The following is a 14,228-nucleotide window of genomic DNA, read 5'->3' as shown; positions in this document are numbered from 1 at the left end:
ATATATTTTGGAGATTAATCCTTTGTCCATTGATTCGTTTGCAAATATTTTCTCCCATTCTGAGGGTTGTCTTTTTGTCTTGTTTGTAGTTTCCTTTGCTTTGCAAAAGCTTTTAAGTTTCATTAGGTCCCATTTGTTTATTTTTGTTTTTCTTTCCATTACTCTAGGAGGTGGATCAAAAAGATCTTGCTGTGGTTTATGTCAAAGAGTGTTCTTCCTATGTTTTCCTCTAAGAATTTTATAGTGTCTGATCTTACATTTAGGTCTTTAATCCATTTTGAGTTTGTTTTTGTGTATGGTGTTAGGGAGTGTTCTAATTTCATTCTTTTACATGTAGCTGTCCAGTTTTCCCAGCACCACTTATTGAAGAGACTGTCTTTTCTCCATTGTATATCCTTGCCTCCTTTGTCATAGATTAGTGGGCCATAGGTGCATGGGTTTAACACTGAGCTTTCTATCCTGTTTCGTTGATCTATATTTCTGTTTTTGTGCCAGTACCATGTTGTTTTGATGGCTGTAGCTTTGTAGTAGTATAGTCTGAAGTCTGGGAGCCTGATTCCTCCAGCTCCATTTTTCGTTCTCAAGATTGCTTTGGCTATTCGGGGTCTTTTGTGTTTCCATACAAATTGTGAAACTTTTTGTTCTAGTTCTGTGAAAAATGCCATTGGTAATTTGATAGGGATTGCATTGAATCTGTAGATTGTTTTGGGTAGTATAGTCATTTTCACAATATTGATTCTTCCAATCCAAGAACATGGTATATCTCTCCATCTGTTTGTATCATCTTTAATTTCTTTCATCAGTGACTTATAGTTTTCTGTATATAGGTCTTTTGTCTCCCTAGGTAGGTTTATTCCTAGGTATTTTATTATTTTTGTTGCAATGGTAAATGGGAGTGTTTCCTCTCTTTCAGATTTTTCATCATTAGTGTATAGGAATGCAAGGGATTTCTGTGCATTAATTTTGTATCCTTCAACTTTACCAAATTCATTGATTAGCTCTAGTAGTCTTCTGGTGGCATCGTTAGGATTCTCTATGTATAGTATCATGTCATCTGCAAACAGTGACAGTTTTACTTCTTCTTTTGCAATTTGTATTCCTTTTATTTCTTTTTCTTCTCTGATTGCTGGGGCTAGGACTTCCAAAACTATGTTGAATAATAGGGGTGAGAGTAGACATCCTTGTCTTGTTCCTGATCTTTGAGGAAATGCTTTCCATTTTTCACCATTGAGAATGATGTTTGCTGTTGGTTTGTCGTATATGGCCTTTATTATGTTGAGGTAGGTTCCCTCTTTGCCCACTTTCTGGAGAGTTTTTATCATAAATGGGTGTTGAATTTTGTCAACATCTGCATCTGTTGAGATGATCATATGGTTTTTCTTCTTCAATTTGTTAATATGGTGTATCACATTGATTTGCGTATATTGAAGAATCCTTGCATCCCTGGGATAAATCCCACTTGATCATGGTATATAATGCTTTTAATGCATTGTTGGATTCTGTTTGCTAGTATTTTCTTGAGCATTTTTGCATCTATATTCATCAGTGATATTGGTCTGTAATTTTCTTTTTTTGTAGTATCTTTGTCTGATTTTGGTATCAGGGTGATGGTGGCCTCATAGAATGAGTTTGGTAGTGTTCCTTCCTCTGCAGTTTTTTGAAGAGTTTGAGAAGAATGGGAGCTAGCTCTTCTCTAAATGATTTATAGAATTCACCTATGAAACCATCTGGTCCTCGACTTTCGTTTGTTGGAAGATTTTTAATCACAGTTTCAATTTTCAGTGCTTGTGATTGGTCTGTTTATATTTTCTATTTCTTCCTGGTTCAGTCTCAGAAGGTTGTGTTTTCTAAGAATTGTCCATTTCTTCCAGGCTGTCCATTTTATTGGCATAGAGTTGCTTGTAGTAATCTCTTAGGATGCTTTATATTTCTGTGGTGTCTGTCGTAACTTCTCCTTTTTCATTTCTAATTTTATTGATTTGAGTCCTCTCCCTCTTTTTCTTGATGAGTCTTGTAAATTTTTTATCAATTTTGTTTTTCTTCTCAAAGAACCAGCTTTAAGTTTTATTGATCTTTGCTGTTGTTTTCTTTGTTTCTATTTCATTTATTTCTGCTCTGATATTTATGATTTCTTTCCTTCTGCTAGTTTTGGGTTTTGTTTGTTCTTCTTTCTCTAGTTCCTTTTGGTGTAAGGTTAGATTGTTTATTTGAGATTTTTCTTGTTTCTTGAGGTAGGCTTGTATTGCTGTAAACTTCCCTCTTATATCTGCTTTTGCTGCGTCCCATAGGTTTTGGATCGTCATGTTTTCATTGTCATTTGTCTCTAGGTACCTTTTGATTTCCCTTTGATTTCTTCATTAATCTCTTGGTTATTTAGTAACGTATTGCTTAGCCTCCGTGTGTTTGTGTTTTCTACATTTTTTTCCCTGTAATTGATTTTTAATCTCATAGCATTGTGGTCAGAAAAGATGCTTGATATAATTTCGATTTTCTTAAATTTACTGAGGCTTTATTTGTGACCCAAGATGTGATCTATCCTGGAGAATGTTCCGTGCGCACTTGAGAAGAAAGTGTAATCTGCTGTTTTTGGATGGAATGTCCTATAAATATCCATTAAATCTATCTGGTCTATTGTGTCATTTAAAGCTTGTGTTTTCTTATTAATTTTCTTTTTGGATAATCTGTCCATTGGTGTAGGTGAGGTGTTAAGGTCCCCCACTATTATTGTGTTACTGTCGATTTCCTCTTTTATAGCTGTTAGCAGTTGCCTTATGTATTGAGGTGCTCCTATATTGGGTGCATATATATTTATAATTGTTACATCTTCTTCTTGGATCGATCCCTTGATCATTGTGTAGTGTCCTTCCTTGTCTCTTGTAACATTCTTTATTTTAAGGTCTATTTTATCTTATATGAGTATTGCTACTCCAGCTTTCTTTTGATTTTCATTTGCATGGAATATATTTTTCCATCCCCTCACTATCAGTCTGTATGTGTCCCTAGGTCTGAAGTGGGTCTCTTGTAGACAGCATATAGATGGGTCTTGTTTTCATATCCATTCAGCAAGCCTGTGTCTTTTGGTTGGAGCATTTAATCCATTCACGTTTAAGGTAATTATCGATATGTATGTTCCTATTCCCATTTTCTTAATTGTTTTGGGTTTGTTTTTGGAGGTCCTTTTCTTCTCTTGTGTTTCCCACTTAGAGAAGTTCCTTTAGCATTTGTTGTAGAGCTGGTTTGGTGGTGCTGAATTGTCTTAGCTTTTGCTTGTCTGTAAAGATTTTGATTTCTCCATTGAATCTTAATGAGATCCTTGCCGGTTAGAGTAATCTTGGTTGTAGGTCTTTCCTTTCATCACTTTAAATATGTCATGCCACTGCCTTCTGGCTTGTAGAGTTTTTGCTGAGAAATAAGCTGTTAACCTTATGGGAGTTCCCTTGTATGTTATTTGTCGTTTTTCCCTTGCTGCTTTCAATAATTTTTCTTGGTCTTTAATTTTCACCAGTTTGATTACTACGTGTCTCAGTGTGTTTCTCCTTGTGTTTATCCTTCCTGGGACTCTCTTCACTTCCTGGATTGGGTGGCTATTTCCTTTCCCATGTTAGGGAAGTTTTCGACTATAATGTCTTCAAATATTTTCTTGGCTCCTTTCTCTCTCTCCTCTCCTTCTGGGTCCCCTATAATGCGAATTTTGTTGAGTTTACTGTTGTCCCAGAGATCTCTTAGGCTGTCTTCATTTCTTTTCATTCTGTTTTCTTTATTCTGTTCCACAGCAGTGAATTCCACCATTCTGTCGTCCAAGTCACTTATCCGTTCTTCTGCCTCAGTTATTCTGCTATTGATTCCCTCTAGTGTATTTTTCATTTCAGTTATTGTATTGTTCATCTCTGTTTGTTTGTTCTTTAATTCTTCTAGGTCCTTGTTAAACATTTCTTGCATCTTCCCTATCTTTGCCTCCATTGTTTTTCTGAGGTCCTGGATCATCTTCACTATCATTATTCTGAATTCTTTTTCTGGAAGGTTGCCTATCTCCACTTCATTTAGTTGTTTTTCTGGGGTTTTATCTTGTTCCTCCATCTGGTACATAGCCCTTTGCCTTTTCATCTTGTCTATGTTTCTGTGAATGTGGCTGTTGTTCCACAGGCTGCAGGATTGTAGTTCTTCTTGCTTCTGCTGTCTGCCTTCTGGTGGATTAGGCTATCTAAGAGCCTTGTGCAGGTTTCCTGATGGGAGGGACTGGTGGTGGGTAGAGCTGGCTGTTGCTCTGGTAGGCAGAGCTCAGTAAAACTTTAATCCTCTCGCCTGATGATGGGTTGGGCTGGGTTCCCTCCCTTTTGGTTCTTTGGCCTGAGGCGACCCAACACTGGAGGCTACCTGGGCTCTTTGTTGGGGCTAATGGCAGACTCTGGGAGGGCTCACACCAAGGAGTACTTCCCAGAACTTCTCCTGCCAGTGTCCTTGTCCTCACGATGAGACACAGCCACCCCACACCTCTGCAGGAGACCCTCCAACACTAGCAGGTAGGTCTGGTTCAGTCTCCTATGGGGGTCACTGCTCGTTCCCCTGTGTCCTGATGCGCACACTACTTTGTGTGTGCCCTCCAAGGGTGGAGTCTCTGTTTCCCCCAGTCCTGTCGAAGTCCTGTAATCAAATCCCGCTAGCCTTCAAAGTCTGATTCTCTAGGAATTCCTCCTCCTGTTGCCGGACCCCCAGGTTGGGAAGCCTTACGTGGGGCTTAGAACCTTCACTCCAGTGGGTGGACTTCTGTGGTATAAGTTTTCTCCAGTTTGTGAGTCACCCACCCAGCAGTTATGGGATTTGATTTTATTGTGATTGCGCCCCTGCTACCATCTCATTATGGATTCTCCATTGTCTTTGGGTGTGGGATATCTTTTTGGTGAGTTCCAGTGTCTTCCTGTCTATGATTGTTCAGCAGTTAGCTGTGATTCCGGTGCTCTCGCAAAAGGGAGTGAGAGCACGTCCTTCTACTCTGCCATCTTGAACCAATCTCTGCAAATGGTATTATCTCATTCTTTTTTATGGCTGAGTAATATTCTAGTGTGTGTGGGTGTGTATCACATCTTTATGCATTCATCTGTTGGTGCACACTTAGGTTGTTTCCATGTCTTGGCTATTTTAAATAGTGCTACTGTGAACATTGGGGTGGATGTATCTTTTCAAATTAGAGTTTTTGTCTTTTCCAGTTATGTGCTTAGGAGTGGGATTGGTGAGTCATATAGTAGCTCTATTTTTAGTTTGGTAGCTATATTTTTACTTTCCTAAGGAATCTCCATACTGTTTTCCATAGTGGTTATATCAATTTACATTTCCACCAGCAGTGTAGGAGAGTTTCCTTTTCTCCACACCCTCTCCAGCATTTATTCTTTGTAGACTTTTTTTAAAATTAATGTATTTTATTTATTTATTTTTGGCTGCATTGGGTCTTCGTTGCTGCACGTGGTCTTTCTCTAGTTGTGGCGAGTGGGGGCTACTCTTTGTTGTGCACTGGCTTCTCATTGCGGTGGCTTCTCTTGTTGTGGAACATGGGCTCTAGGTTTCTGGGCTTCAGCAGTTGTGGCACACAGGCTCAGTAGTTGTGGCTCGCGGGCTCTAGAGCACAGGCTCAGTAATTGTGGCTCACGGGCTCAGTTACTCCATGGCATGTGGGATCTTCCTGGACCAGGGCTCGAACTCATGTCCCCTGCATTGGCAGGCGGATTCTTTTTTTTTTTTTTTTTTTGCAGTACATGGGCCTCTCACTGTTGTGGCCTCTCCCGTTGCAGAGCACAGGCTCCAGACACGCAGGCTCAGCGGCCATGGCTCACGGGCCCAGCCGCTCCATGGCATGTGGGATCTTCCCAGACCGGGACATGAACCTGTGTCCCCTGCATCAACAGGCAGACTCTCAACCACTGCGCCACCAGGGAAGTCCCTCTTTGTAGACTTTTTGATGATGTCCATTCTGACCGGTGTGAGATGATACTTCATTGGGGTTTTGATTTGCATTTCTCTAATAATTAGTGATGTTGAGCATCTTTTCATGTGCTTGCTGGCCATCTGTATGTCTTCCTTGGAGAAATGTCTATTAGGTCTTCTGCCCATTTTTTGATTGGGTTGTTTGGGCTTTTTTTTTTTTTTTACATTGAGTTGTGTAAGTTGTTAATATATTTTGGAAATTAACCCCTTGTCAGTTGCATTGTTTGCAAATACTTTCTCCCATTCTGTAGGTTGTTTTTTCTTTTTGTTGATAGTTTTCTTTGCTGTGCAAAAGCTTTTAAGTTTGAATAGGTACCATGTACTTTTTTTTGTTTTTATTTCTTTTCCTTGGGAGACTGATCTATGAAAATATTGCTATGATTTATGTCCAAGAAACTTTTGCCTATATTCTCTTCTAGGAGTTTTATGGTATCATGTATTATATTTAGGTCTTTAAACCATTTTGAGTTTATTTTTGTGTATGGGGTGAGGATGTGCACTAACTTCATTGAGTTACATGCGGCTGTCCAGCTTTCCCAATACCACTTGCTGAAGAGACAGTCCTTTCTCTATTGTATATTCTTGCCTCCTTTGTCTAAGATTGATTGACCATAGGTTTATAGGTTTCTTTCTGGGCTCTCTATTCTGTTCTGTTGAATCTATATGTCTTTTTTTTTGTGCCAATACCACACTTTTTTTTTTCTTTTTTTAATTGGGGTATAGTTGTTTTACAGTGTTGTGTTAGTTTCTGGTGTACAGTGAAATGAAGTAGAGTTCCCTGTGCTATACAGCAGGTTCTCATTAGTTATCTGTTTTATACATATTAGTGCATATATGTCAATTCCAATCTCCCAGTTCATCCCACCCCACCCTTTCCCCCCTTGGTGTCCATACATTTGTTCTCTATATCTGTGTCTCTATTTCTGCCTTGCAAACTGGTTCATCTGTACCATTTTTCTAGATTCCACATATATGTGTTAATATAGCATATTTGTTTTTCTCTTTCTGATTTACTTCATCTGTATGACAGTCTCTAGGTCCATCCACGTCTTTACAAATGACCCAATTTTGTTCCTTTTTATGGCTAATATTCCATTATATATATGTACCACATCTTCTTTATCCATTTGTCTGTCGATGGGCATTTAGGTTGCTTTCATTACCTGGCTATTGTAAATAGTGCTGCAATGAACATTGGGGTGCATGGATCTTTTTGAATTACTGTTTTCTCTAAGTATATGCCCAGTAGTACCACACTGCTTTGATTACTGTAGCTTTGTAGTATTACAAAAAAGGAAAATTACAGGCCAATACGTTTGATGAATATAGATGTAAATATCCTCAACAAAATTTTAGCAAATCGAATCCAACAATATATAAAAAGGATCATACACCATGATCAAGTTGGATTCATTCCAGGGCAGCAAGGATGGTTCAACATATATAGATCAATCAGTGTGATACATCACATTAATAAAAAAAAGACAAAACCACATGGTCATTTCAATAGATGCAGAAAAAGCATTTGATAAAATTCAACATCTATTCATGACAAAAAGTCTCACCAAAGTAGGTATAGAGGGAACATATCTCAACATAATAAAAGCTATTTATGACAAACTCACAGGCAACATAATACTCAACAGTGAAAAGCTGAAAGCCTTCCTGCTAAAATCTGAAACAATACAAGGATGTCTACTCTTACCACTTCTATTCAACATAGTATTGGAAGTGCTAATGACAGCAGTAAGGCAAGAAAAAGAAATCAAAGGTATCCAAATTGGAAGGGAAGAGGTAAGTTGTCATTATCTGCAGATGACATGATACTGTATAGAGAAAACCCTAAAGACTCCAGACAAAACTATTAGAAATAATAAATGAATTCTGCAAGGTAGTAGGATAAAAGATTAATATACAGAAATCTGTTGCATTTCTTTACACTAACAATGAAATATCAGAAAGAGAAAGTAAAAAACAATCTTGTTTAAAATCACTTCAAAAACAATAAAATACCTAGGAATAAACCTAAAAAAGGAGGTAAAAGACCCATGTGCTGAGAACTATAAAAGATCGATAAATATTTCTTAATAGGAAGGAAGGAAAAAAAGGAGAGAGGGAAAGAAGGAGGGAAAGAGAAGGAGGAAAGCCAATGTTGACCTGGTATTCTTTTTAATTTTCAGATGAGGAAATCCAGGAGACTTGGTATAATCAAGTGACACGTGCAGTGAGTGGGCAGGAAGGAGCTGGAATTAAGCTTTCCTATGTGCAACTTAGGGCGGGCCCTCCGCTACATGGTGCTGCATCTTTAGCATGAGTTTCTCATGTCAGGAGAGTGACCTTTTCTTAATTTTCTGCACTAGTGAAGCAGTGCCATGTACGTGTTACGGTCCATATGTTGAAACTTGTTTATCTACAGCTAAGCCAGATGGTCATTAACAGCTTACAAAGAAGCCATTTGGAAACTTTCAGCAAGTCAGCACATTTTGAAAGCACTGGGAGTAATGCATATTGTGATGTCATTTCTTACTCCAAGCAGAGTAAATCCAAAAAGGAAGGCCTTGTTAGTATTACATGTGAAGCATGCAGACCTTGGGATCTCATGCCCAGAGACAGAAGTTTATTTAATTGGGTCTCTCTTTCAACTTGCTTTGTCTACACTTTCTCTGGAGAAAAAAAGTAATTTCTTAACTTAAAACACTTCGCTTTTTAAGCTCCTGCTGGCTAAATACATTAAAAAAAGAAGACAAAACCAAAACCCTGCTTATACAATGCAAGCAAGAGAGATGTGATGTGATCATCAATAAAAATCTAAAAGCAAAATTTATGATGTCTAATCCAAAACAGAAAGGGAGAGAGGTTGATAACTTATCAGAAGTAGACTTAACAGATAACAGTTATTCTGGGCATTTGACACTTAACAAAAACCTGAGAAGGAATTAAGACATCTTGTAACTAGGGCTCCCTGAACAGACACGTGAAATCTTAGATTCTATTCAAACTATATAATTTGTGCTCAGAGATTATGGAACAAAAGGAAGGTAGTGGACAAGAAATACTCAGGAGACAATAAAGAAATGAAAGACTAATCCATGTTTCTTCCTCTAAGAAATTCATTTATTCATCCATTCACTCATTCAATCACATAAGTATTTATTAATATGTCAGAGGTTATCTAAACAGTAGAACTAAGTGGTAAGACAGAAATGCATTCCATTCTTGTGAAGCTAAATGTTTAGCAAGGAAGCTGAAACATTACACAAATGATTATAATAAATTATGATGTCTACTGTGATAAGGCACATGCAGGGAGTTCAAAAAGAAATGCATACTTCAATACATTTATATAAATATTTAAATCTCAGTGGAGGAGAGAAGTGATAATTCAAAATAGCAGATGGCAAGAACTATCTAGAATTCATTTTTGTTATGTATTATATATTTTTAGTGCCAAATTACCTTTCTTAATTACATTTTGATTGGGCTATTATTAAAATGTTCTTTAGACCTACACAGTCTCACAGTGGGAGAGATGGTGCAGAGCTATGAGGAGAGGCAGGAAAACATCAGTGGAGATATAAAAGTTTGTCATGGATGATTCACAAGTGAATAATCCACCCATAGGTAAACGAGATATACTGTATACACAGAGAATTACAGACCTAGAGAAGCTCATGGCTGATCTAATACAACCCCCTCCTGGTTAGCAAGTGAGAACATGGTAAACTAGAGCTGTTTTGTCTGAAGTTGTTGACAAAATGTGATACAGAGCAGTGCTTTGCAAACTATCTTTGGTGAAGGAATGTTTTTTAAATCTGTGACACAGCTATGCATTTAAAAATATAATAAAAATGATTATTACAAGAAAAATGAAGTGAAAAAAACCTACAAAATACAAGTTCAATTTTTTCCCTTATTAAGTTCAATAGATGTAAAACTGCATTTCAGTAAATATGGTCAGAGCAAACATCACGTGGAGGAAAAGAAATGAATCACAGAACTGACCATCATCCACTGAGAGTGTGCAGTTACTCAATTAGGGAAAGCCTAGCACTTCCCCAGCTGAGAAATGACTGTAGCATAACCATGACATGTGCAGAACACCAAGTGTGCAAGGCACGTATGCAAGGCAGGACGCAACACATGTGATGAGCGTGATATAGGGAGAGTGTACTGATGGGGCGGGTGAGGAACAGCTCACCCCTGAGAACTATCCCTGGGGTAGTAGAAGTGCAGAGAAGTTACCCACAGTCACAAATCACAGCCTTTAAACAACTGAACTTTCCCCACTTCTGTGTTTCTGCTCTTTAATTATCTACAATTGAATTGAATCCAGAATGCTGACCCAAAGGCACGGAAAACTGTTTAATTTTTTGAATGATTCTGTTAACTGAATTGTTCTTAAATAAGGCAAAGAAAGAGACTGAATTTTGATAGAATGTCAGCCACAGAGTTTGAAGGCGAAGGGCTCTGATACTAGAAATGTTAATTCTAACATTAGCCATACCACCTTATTAAACCCAGTGTTTTCTGAACTTCACTCTGAATAAGAATGATCCAGGGAGCTTCTTAAACGTAAAGATTCCTGGGCCCCATTTACAGAAATTCTGATTCATTATGCCCTGGGGGGCAGTGGAGGGTGCCTAACAGGTGATTCTGGTACAGCTCATCCGGGTTCCAAATGTTGAGAATCGCTGTTCCCACAGATGCCGGAAAACTGAATCATCTAGCTGATTCTGTGTGCAATTAGTATGGAAAGCATGATGAGTGTGAAATAATATTTAAATCATTTGTATATGGTTACAGAATCTTGTCAGAGGAATACACAAGATTCTCACAGACTCTCTTGTAAGTACCCTTTAGGATTCCATGCTACTGTTGGTACCAAAAATCCAGCAAGCTTGTGGAAGGAAATAACCCACAGGCCATCTTAGATAGTTTTCAGTTATATTTAAAGACATATGGGTTTTAAGTTTAAGTGCAGACCTGGCTAATTCCTACATTATTGAGGAATTCCTGGCGTAAACTAATTAATATTGGTGCTAGCACAGGGTCGGCTAAGAATCAGTGCATCATATTCGTGTCCCCATGGCCAAGCAGCTGATCAGAATGTTGTCAACAAAACAAAGAGTTGATCTTTGTCAAATATGTGTTGAATATTAGCCATTGAGAATGAGATGTTGACCTTGGCCAAGATCCAGGCTTTCACCATCATGTGTGTGTGTGTGTGTGTGTGTGTGTGTGTGTGTGTGTGTGTGTGTGTTATGGCAGCGATTGATACAGCTTACATTAATTGAGTGTTTTTTACTCACCAGTCATTCTGCTAATCCTCAAAACAACCCTAAAAGGTCTTGTCTCCATTTTTTGGGTAAGGGGACTGAGGTTTACGGAGCTCAAGGACATTAACTTGTAAGTAATAAATGTGAGCTTTCCAGCTGATGTGTACTTTTCCTTACATTCTCCCTTCCACAAAATGCATCTCACTGGTTACTGACTGTTTTTGTGGGCCTGGAAATATGCATCTGAACTCAGAGGGGACTCACTCTTGCTTCTCCAAATACTTCGTCTTACACTGAATACCCAAAAGCAGTTGTTCAAGGTTAAATCCCAGATCATGGTGAAGGGAACAAAGGTTGTGATTCCTGCTTCCAAATCCTTTTCTTGGATTCCTGCATTTCTAGGTACCTAGTATCTCAGTGCTTTCTTTGGTTATCCCTTTCTATTGCAGCCTGCCTGTGATGGTTAATTTTGTGTATTAATTTGACTGGATCATGGGGTGTCCATATATTTGGCTGAGTGTTTTTTCAGGGTGTTTCTGTAAGGGTGTTTCTGGATGAGATTTGAAGCCATAGATTGAGTAAAGCAGATTGCCCTCCCCAATGTGGGTGCGCTTCATCCAATCCATTGAGGGCCTAAATAGAACAAAAAGATGGCGGGTGGGAAAATTCACTCTGTGCCTGACTACTTGAGCTGAGACATCAGTCTTCTCCTGCATTTGAAATGGGACCATCAGCCCTCTGGTTTTCAGGCCTTTGGACTCAGACTGAACTGCATCACCAGCTTTTCTGGGTTTCCAGCTTGCAGATGGTAGATCGAGGGACTTCTCCACCTCCATAATCACGTGAGCAATTCCTTATAATAAATCTCTTTATATATGTATGTGTCTAAAACTCTCTGTCCCTATATATGTATAGATATTGACATAGATATCTATATATATGCATATATATATCTCAATAGAATATTGGTTGATATGTATGTAAATATATATGATGTATGTATATTAAAAACCTATATATAATATATATAAAATAACACTGGTTCTGTTTCTCTGGAGAACCCTAATATACTGCCCTAACTGCTATTGCCCTTTAATGTGTGCCTTTCTATAGTCTCCTTATTAAAACTTAACTCACCTGTGTCCCATTCTCTCCTCTTTTGCTGTCTCTTTATGGTCAGCCAGTTGGTCAAATAGATTAATCCATTATTCAGAGGCAATGTCACCTTCTTACAAGATACATTCCTTGGATCGATGTCTGAACCTGAGAGAGTGTTTATAGAAATTTCAGACAGTGTTGGCAATAGTAGCTCAAATCAGACCTTTTTCAGTTACTTACAGACCCCCCACGGTCCCTTGCAGCTGAAAGCAAGCTGTTAACCAAATCCATCTACGCCATGGACCAGGTCTCTCTCCCGCTCCATTGGAGCTGAGAACTGAGAGAATTCCCTAGCTTTTTAAAGCAAAGACAAATGAGGGTAATTAGGTAATAGCTGAGGTTTGTCAGGAAGATTTGGCCAGTTGCCCCCAGTCCTGGTCTTTGGGAGATCTGCACCTGTGAGACAGCTTTGACTGCTTTTTCTGGCTCAAGAGAGCAATTCTATTGAGGAATGTTGCCTCTCATCCCCGTCACTCCATCGACTTTCTCATCAATGGCTCTGAATGGAATGTTAGAATATATTTTAGACGTGGAGATAAAATTAACACCTGAAACTATTTCTGGGTGCATAGTCAAAGATGACTCTTTATACTTGTTTGCTTGGCTCTTAGAAATTTAATTGTAGCAAGCTTTTAAATATTGGCTTTTAACTTATCTGCAAAAATAAAAAAATTTAGTAAATTAAATCAATTAAGGGAACATTTGGCCTAATTCCCAATCATCCATTTGGATCATGCAAAGCACAGATCTTTGGGATGTAAACTATCTCTTCAACATTATAACATGAACTGTAGTGGAGCGTGAGCTTTTATAGCAACACTACCTAATATAGGCTGAGGTAAAATGTTTTCATTTCCATTTCACCACAGCAAAGATAAAAAAGGGCACTCATTTATTTAATTTATCTACCATTGGTGAGGAAAGCTGAGAAAAAGACATGTTTTCTTGAAAAATATCTTAACCAGAGTTTTAGAACGATCTTATTAGACAAGTTTGAGTTTCTGAAAGAAGTTAGTTTGAATTGGGTTTCTGACATGAGCACCTAGGAGGATCCTGCCTTATAGAGAAGCTCTGCTGAAAGAATATTGCAGAGGCTCTCCCAGTCTATTTCTAGGGTCTCAAAGTTCAGATTTTTGAAAGCGAACATTTTGCCTCACCAGCCACATTGTATAATATTTTATATTTCTCTACCTACTAATTATGACATAAAATGTATGTATCAAACATGGCATATGTGGACAATTGGAATTCCTGGGACTATTTGCCCAGGGTTACTGTTGCAGGTAGGTTTTCTAGACCTGAATGATCTTAAGTCAGGGCCAAATGATATAAAGATAAACCTATTTTTTAATCTTCCATGTTTATTAATCCATTCACAAATGAAAGTAGACAACCGTCAGAATGGGATTGTTTTACAGATAATTCTCATTTTCAGTACATTTTCTTTTTAACTCTGAAATGTTAAAGAATTATCTTGCTGGAGGAGGTCTTTTTTTTTTTTAGATGTTGGGGGTAGGAGTTTATTATTTAATTAATTTATTTTTGCTGTGTTGGGTCTTAGTTTCTGTGCGAGGGCTTTCTGTAGTTGTGGCAAGCGGGGGCCACTCTTCATCGCGGTGTGCGAGCCTCTCACTATTGCGGCCTCTCTTGTTGCAGAGCACAGGCTCCAGACGCACAGGCTCAGTAGTTGTGGCTCACGGGCCCAGTTGCTCCGCGGCATGTGGGATCCTCCCAGACCAGGGCTCGAACCCGTGTCCCCTGCATTGGCAGGCAGATTCTCAACCACTGTGCCACCAGGGAAACCCCTGGAGGAGGTCT

General features: G+C 38.5%; 1 protein-coding gene across 1 annotated transcript in view; it reads left to right on the top strand.

The window, feature by feature from the left end:
- The window catches only part of HTR7 (5-hydroxytryptamine receptor 7), a gene marked incomplete at both ends in the record, with an annotated part of 107,129 nt that extends 95,048 nt beyond the window's left edge, over window positions 1-12,081 (top strand). Inside the window, one exon of the mRNA XM_082673703.1 lies at window positions 12,002-12,081. Within this exon, the coding sequence (XP_082529829.1) occupies window positions 12,002-12,020 (19 nt within the window). The remainder of the gene's footprint in view (window positions 1-12,001) is intronic.
- Between the last annotated feature and the right edge of the window lie 2,147 nt (window positions 12,082-14,228).

This window comes from Grampus griseus, assembly GCF_964374135.1.
Source record: "Grampus griseus genome assembly, chromosome: 16".
Lineage (NCBI taxonomy): Eukaryota > Metazoa > Chordata > Mammalia > Artiodactyla > Delphinidae > Grampus > Grampus griseus.
Note: the sequence above shows the minus strand (reverse complement) of the source record. Positions and strands in the feature narration are given on the sequence as shown.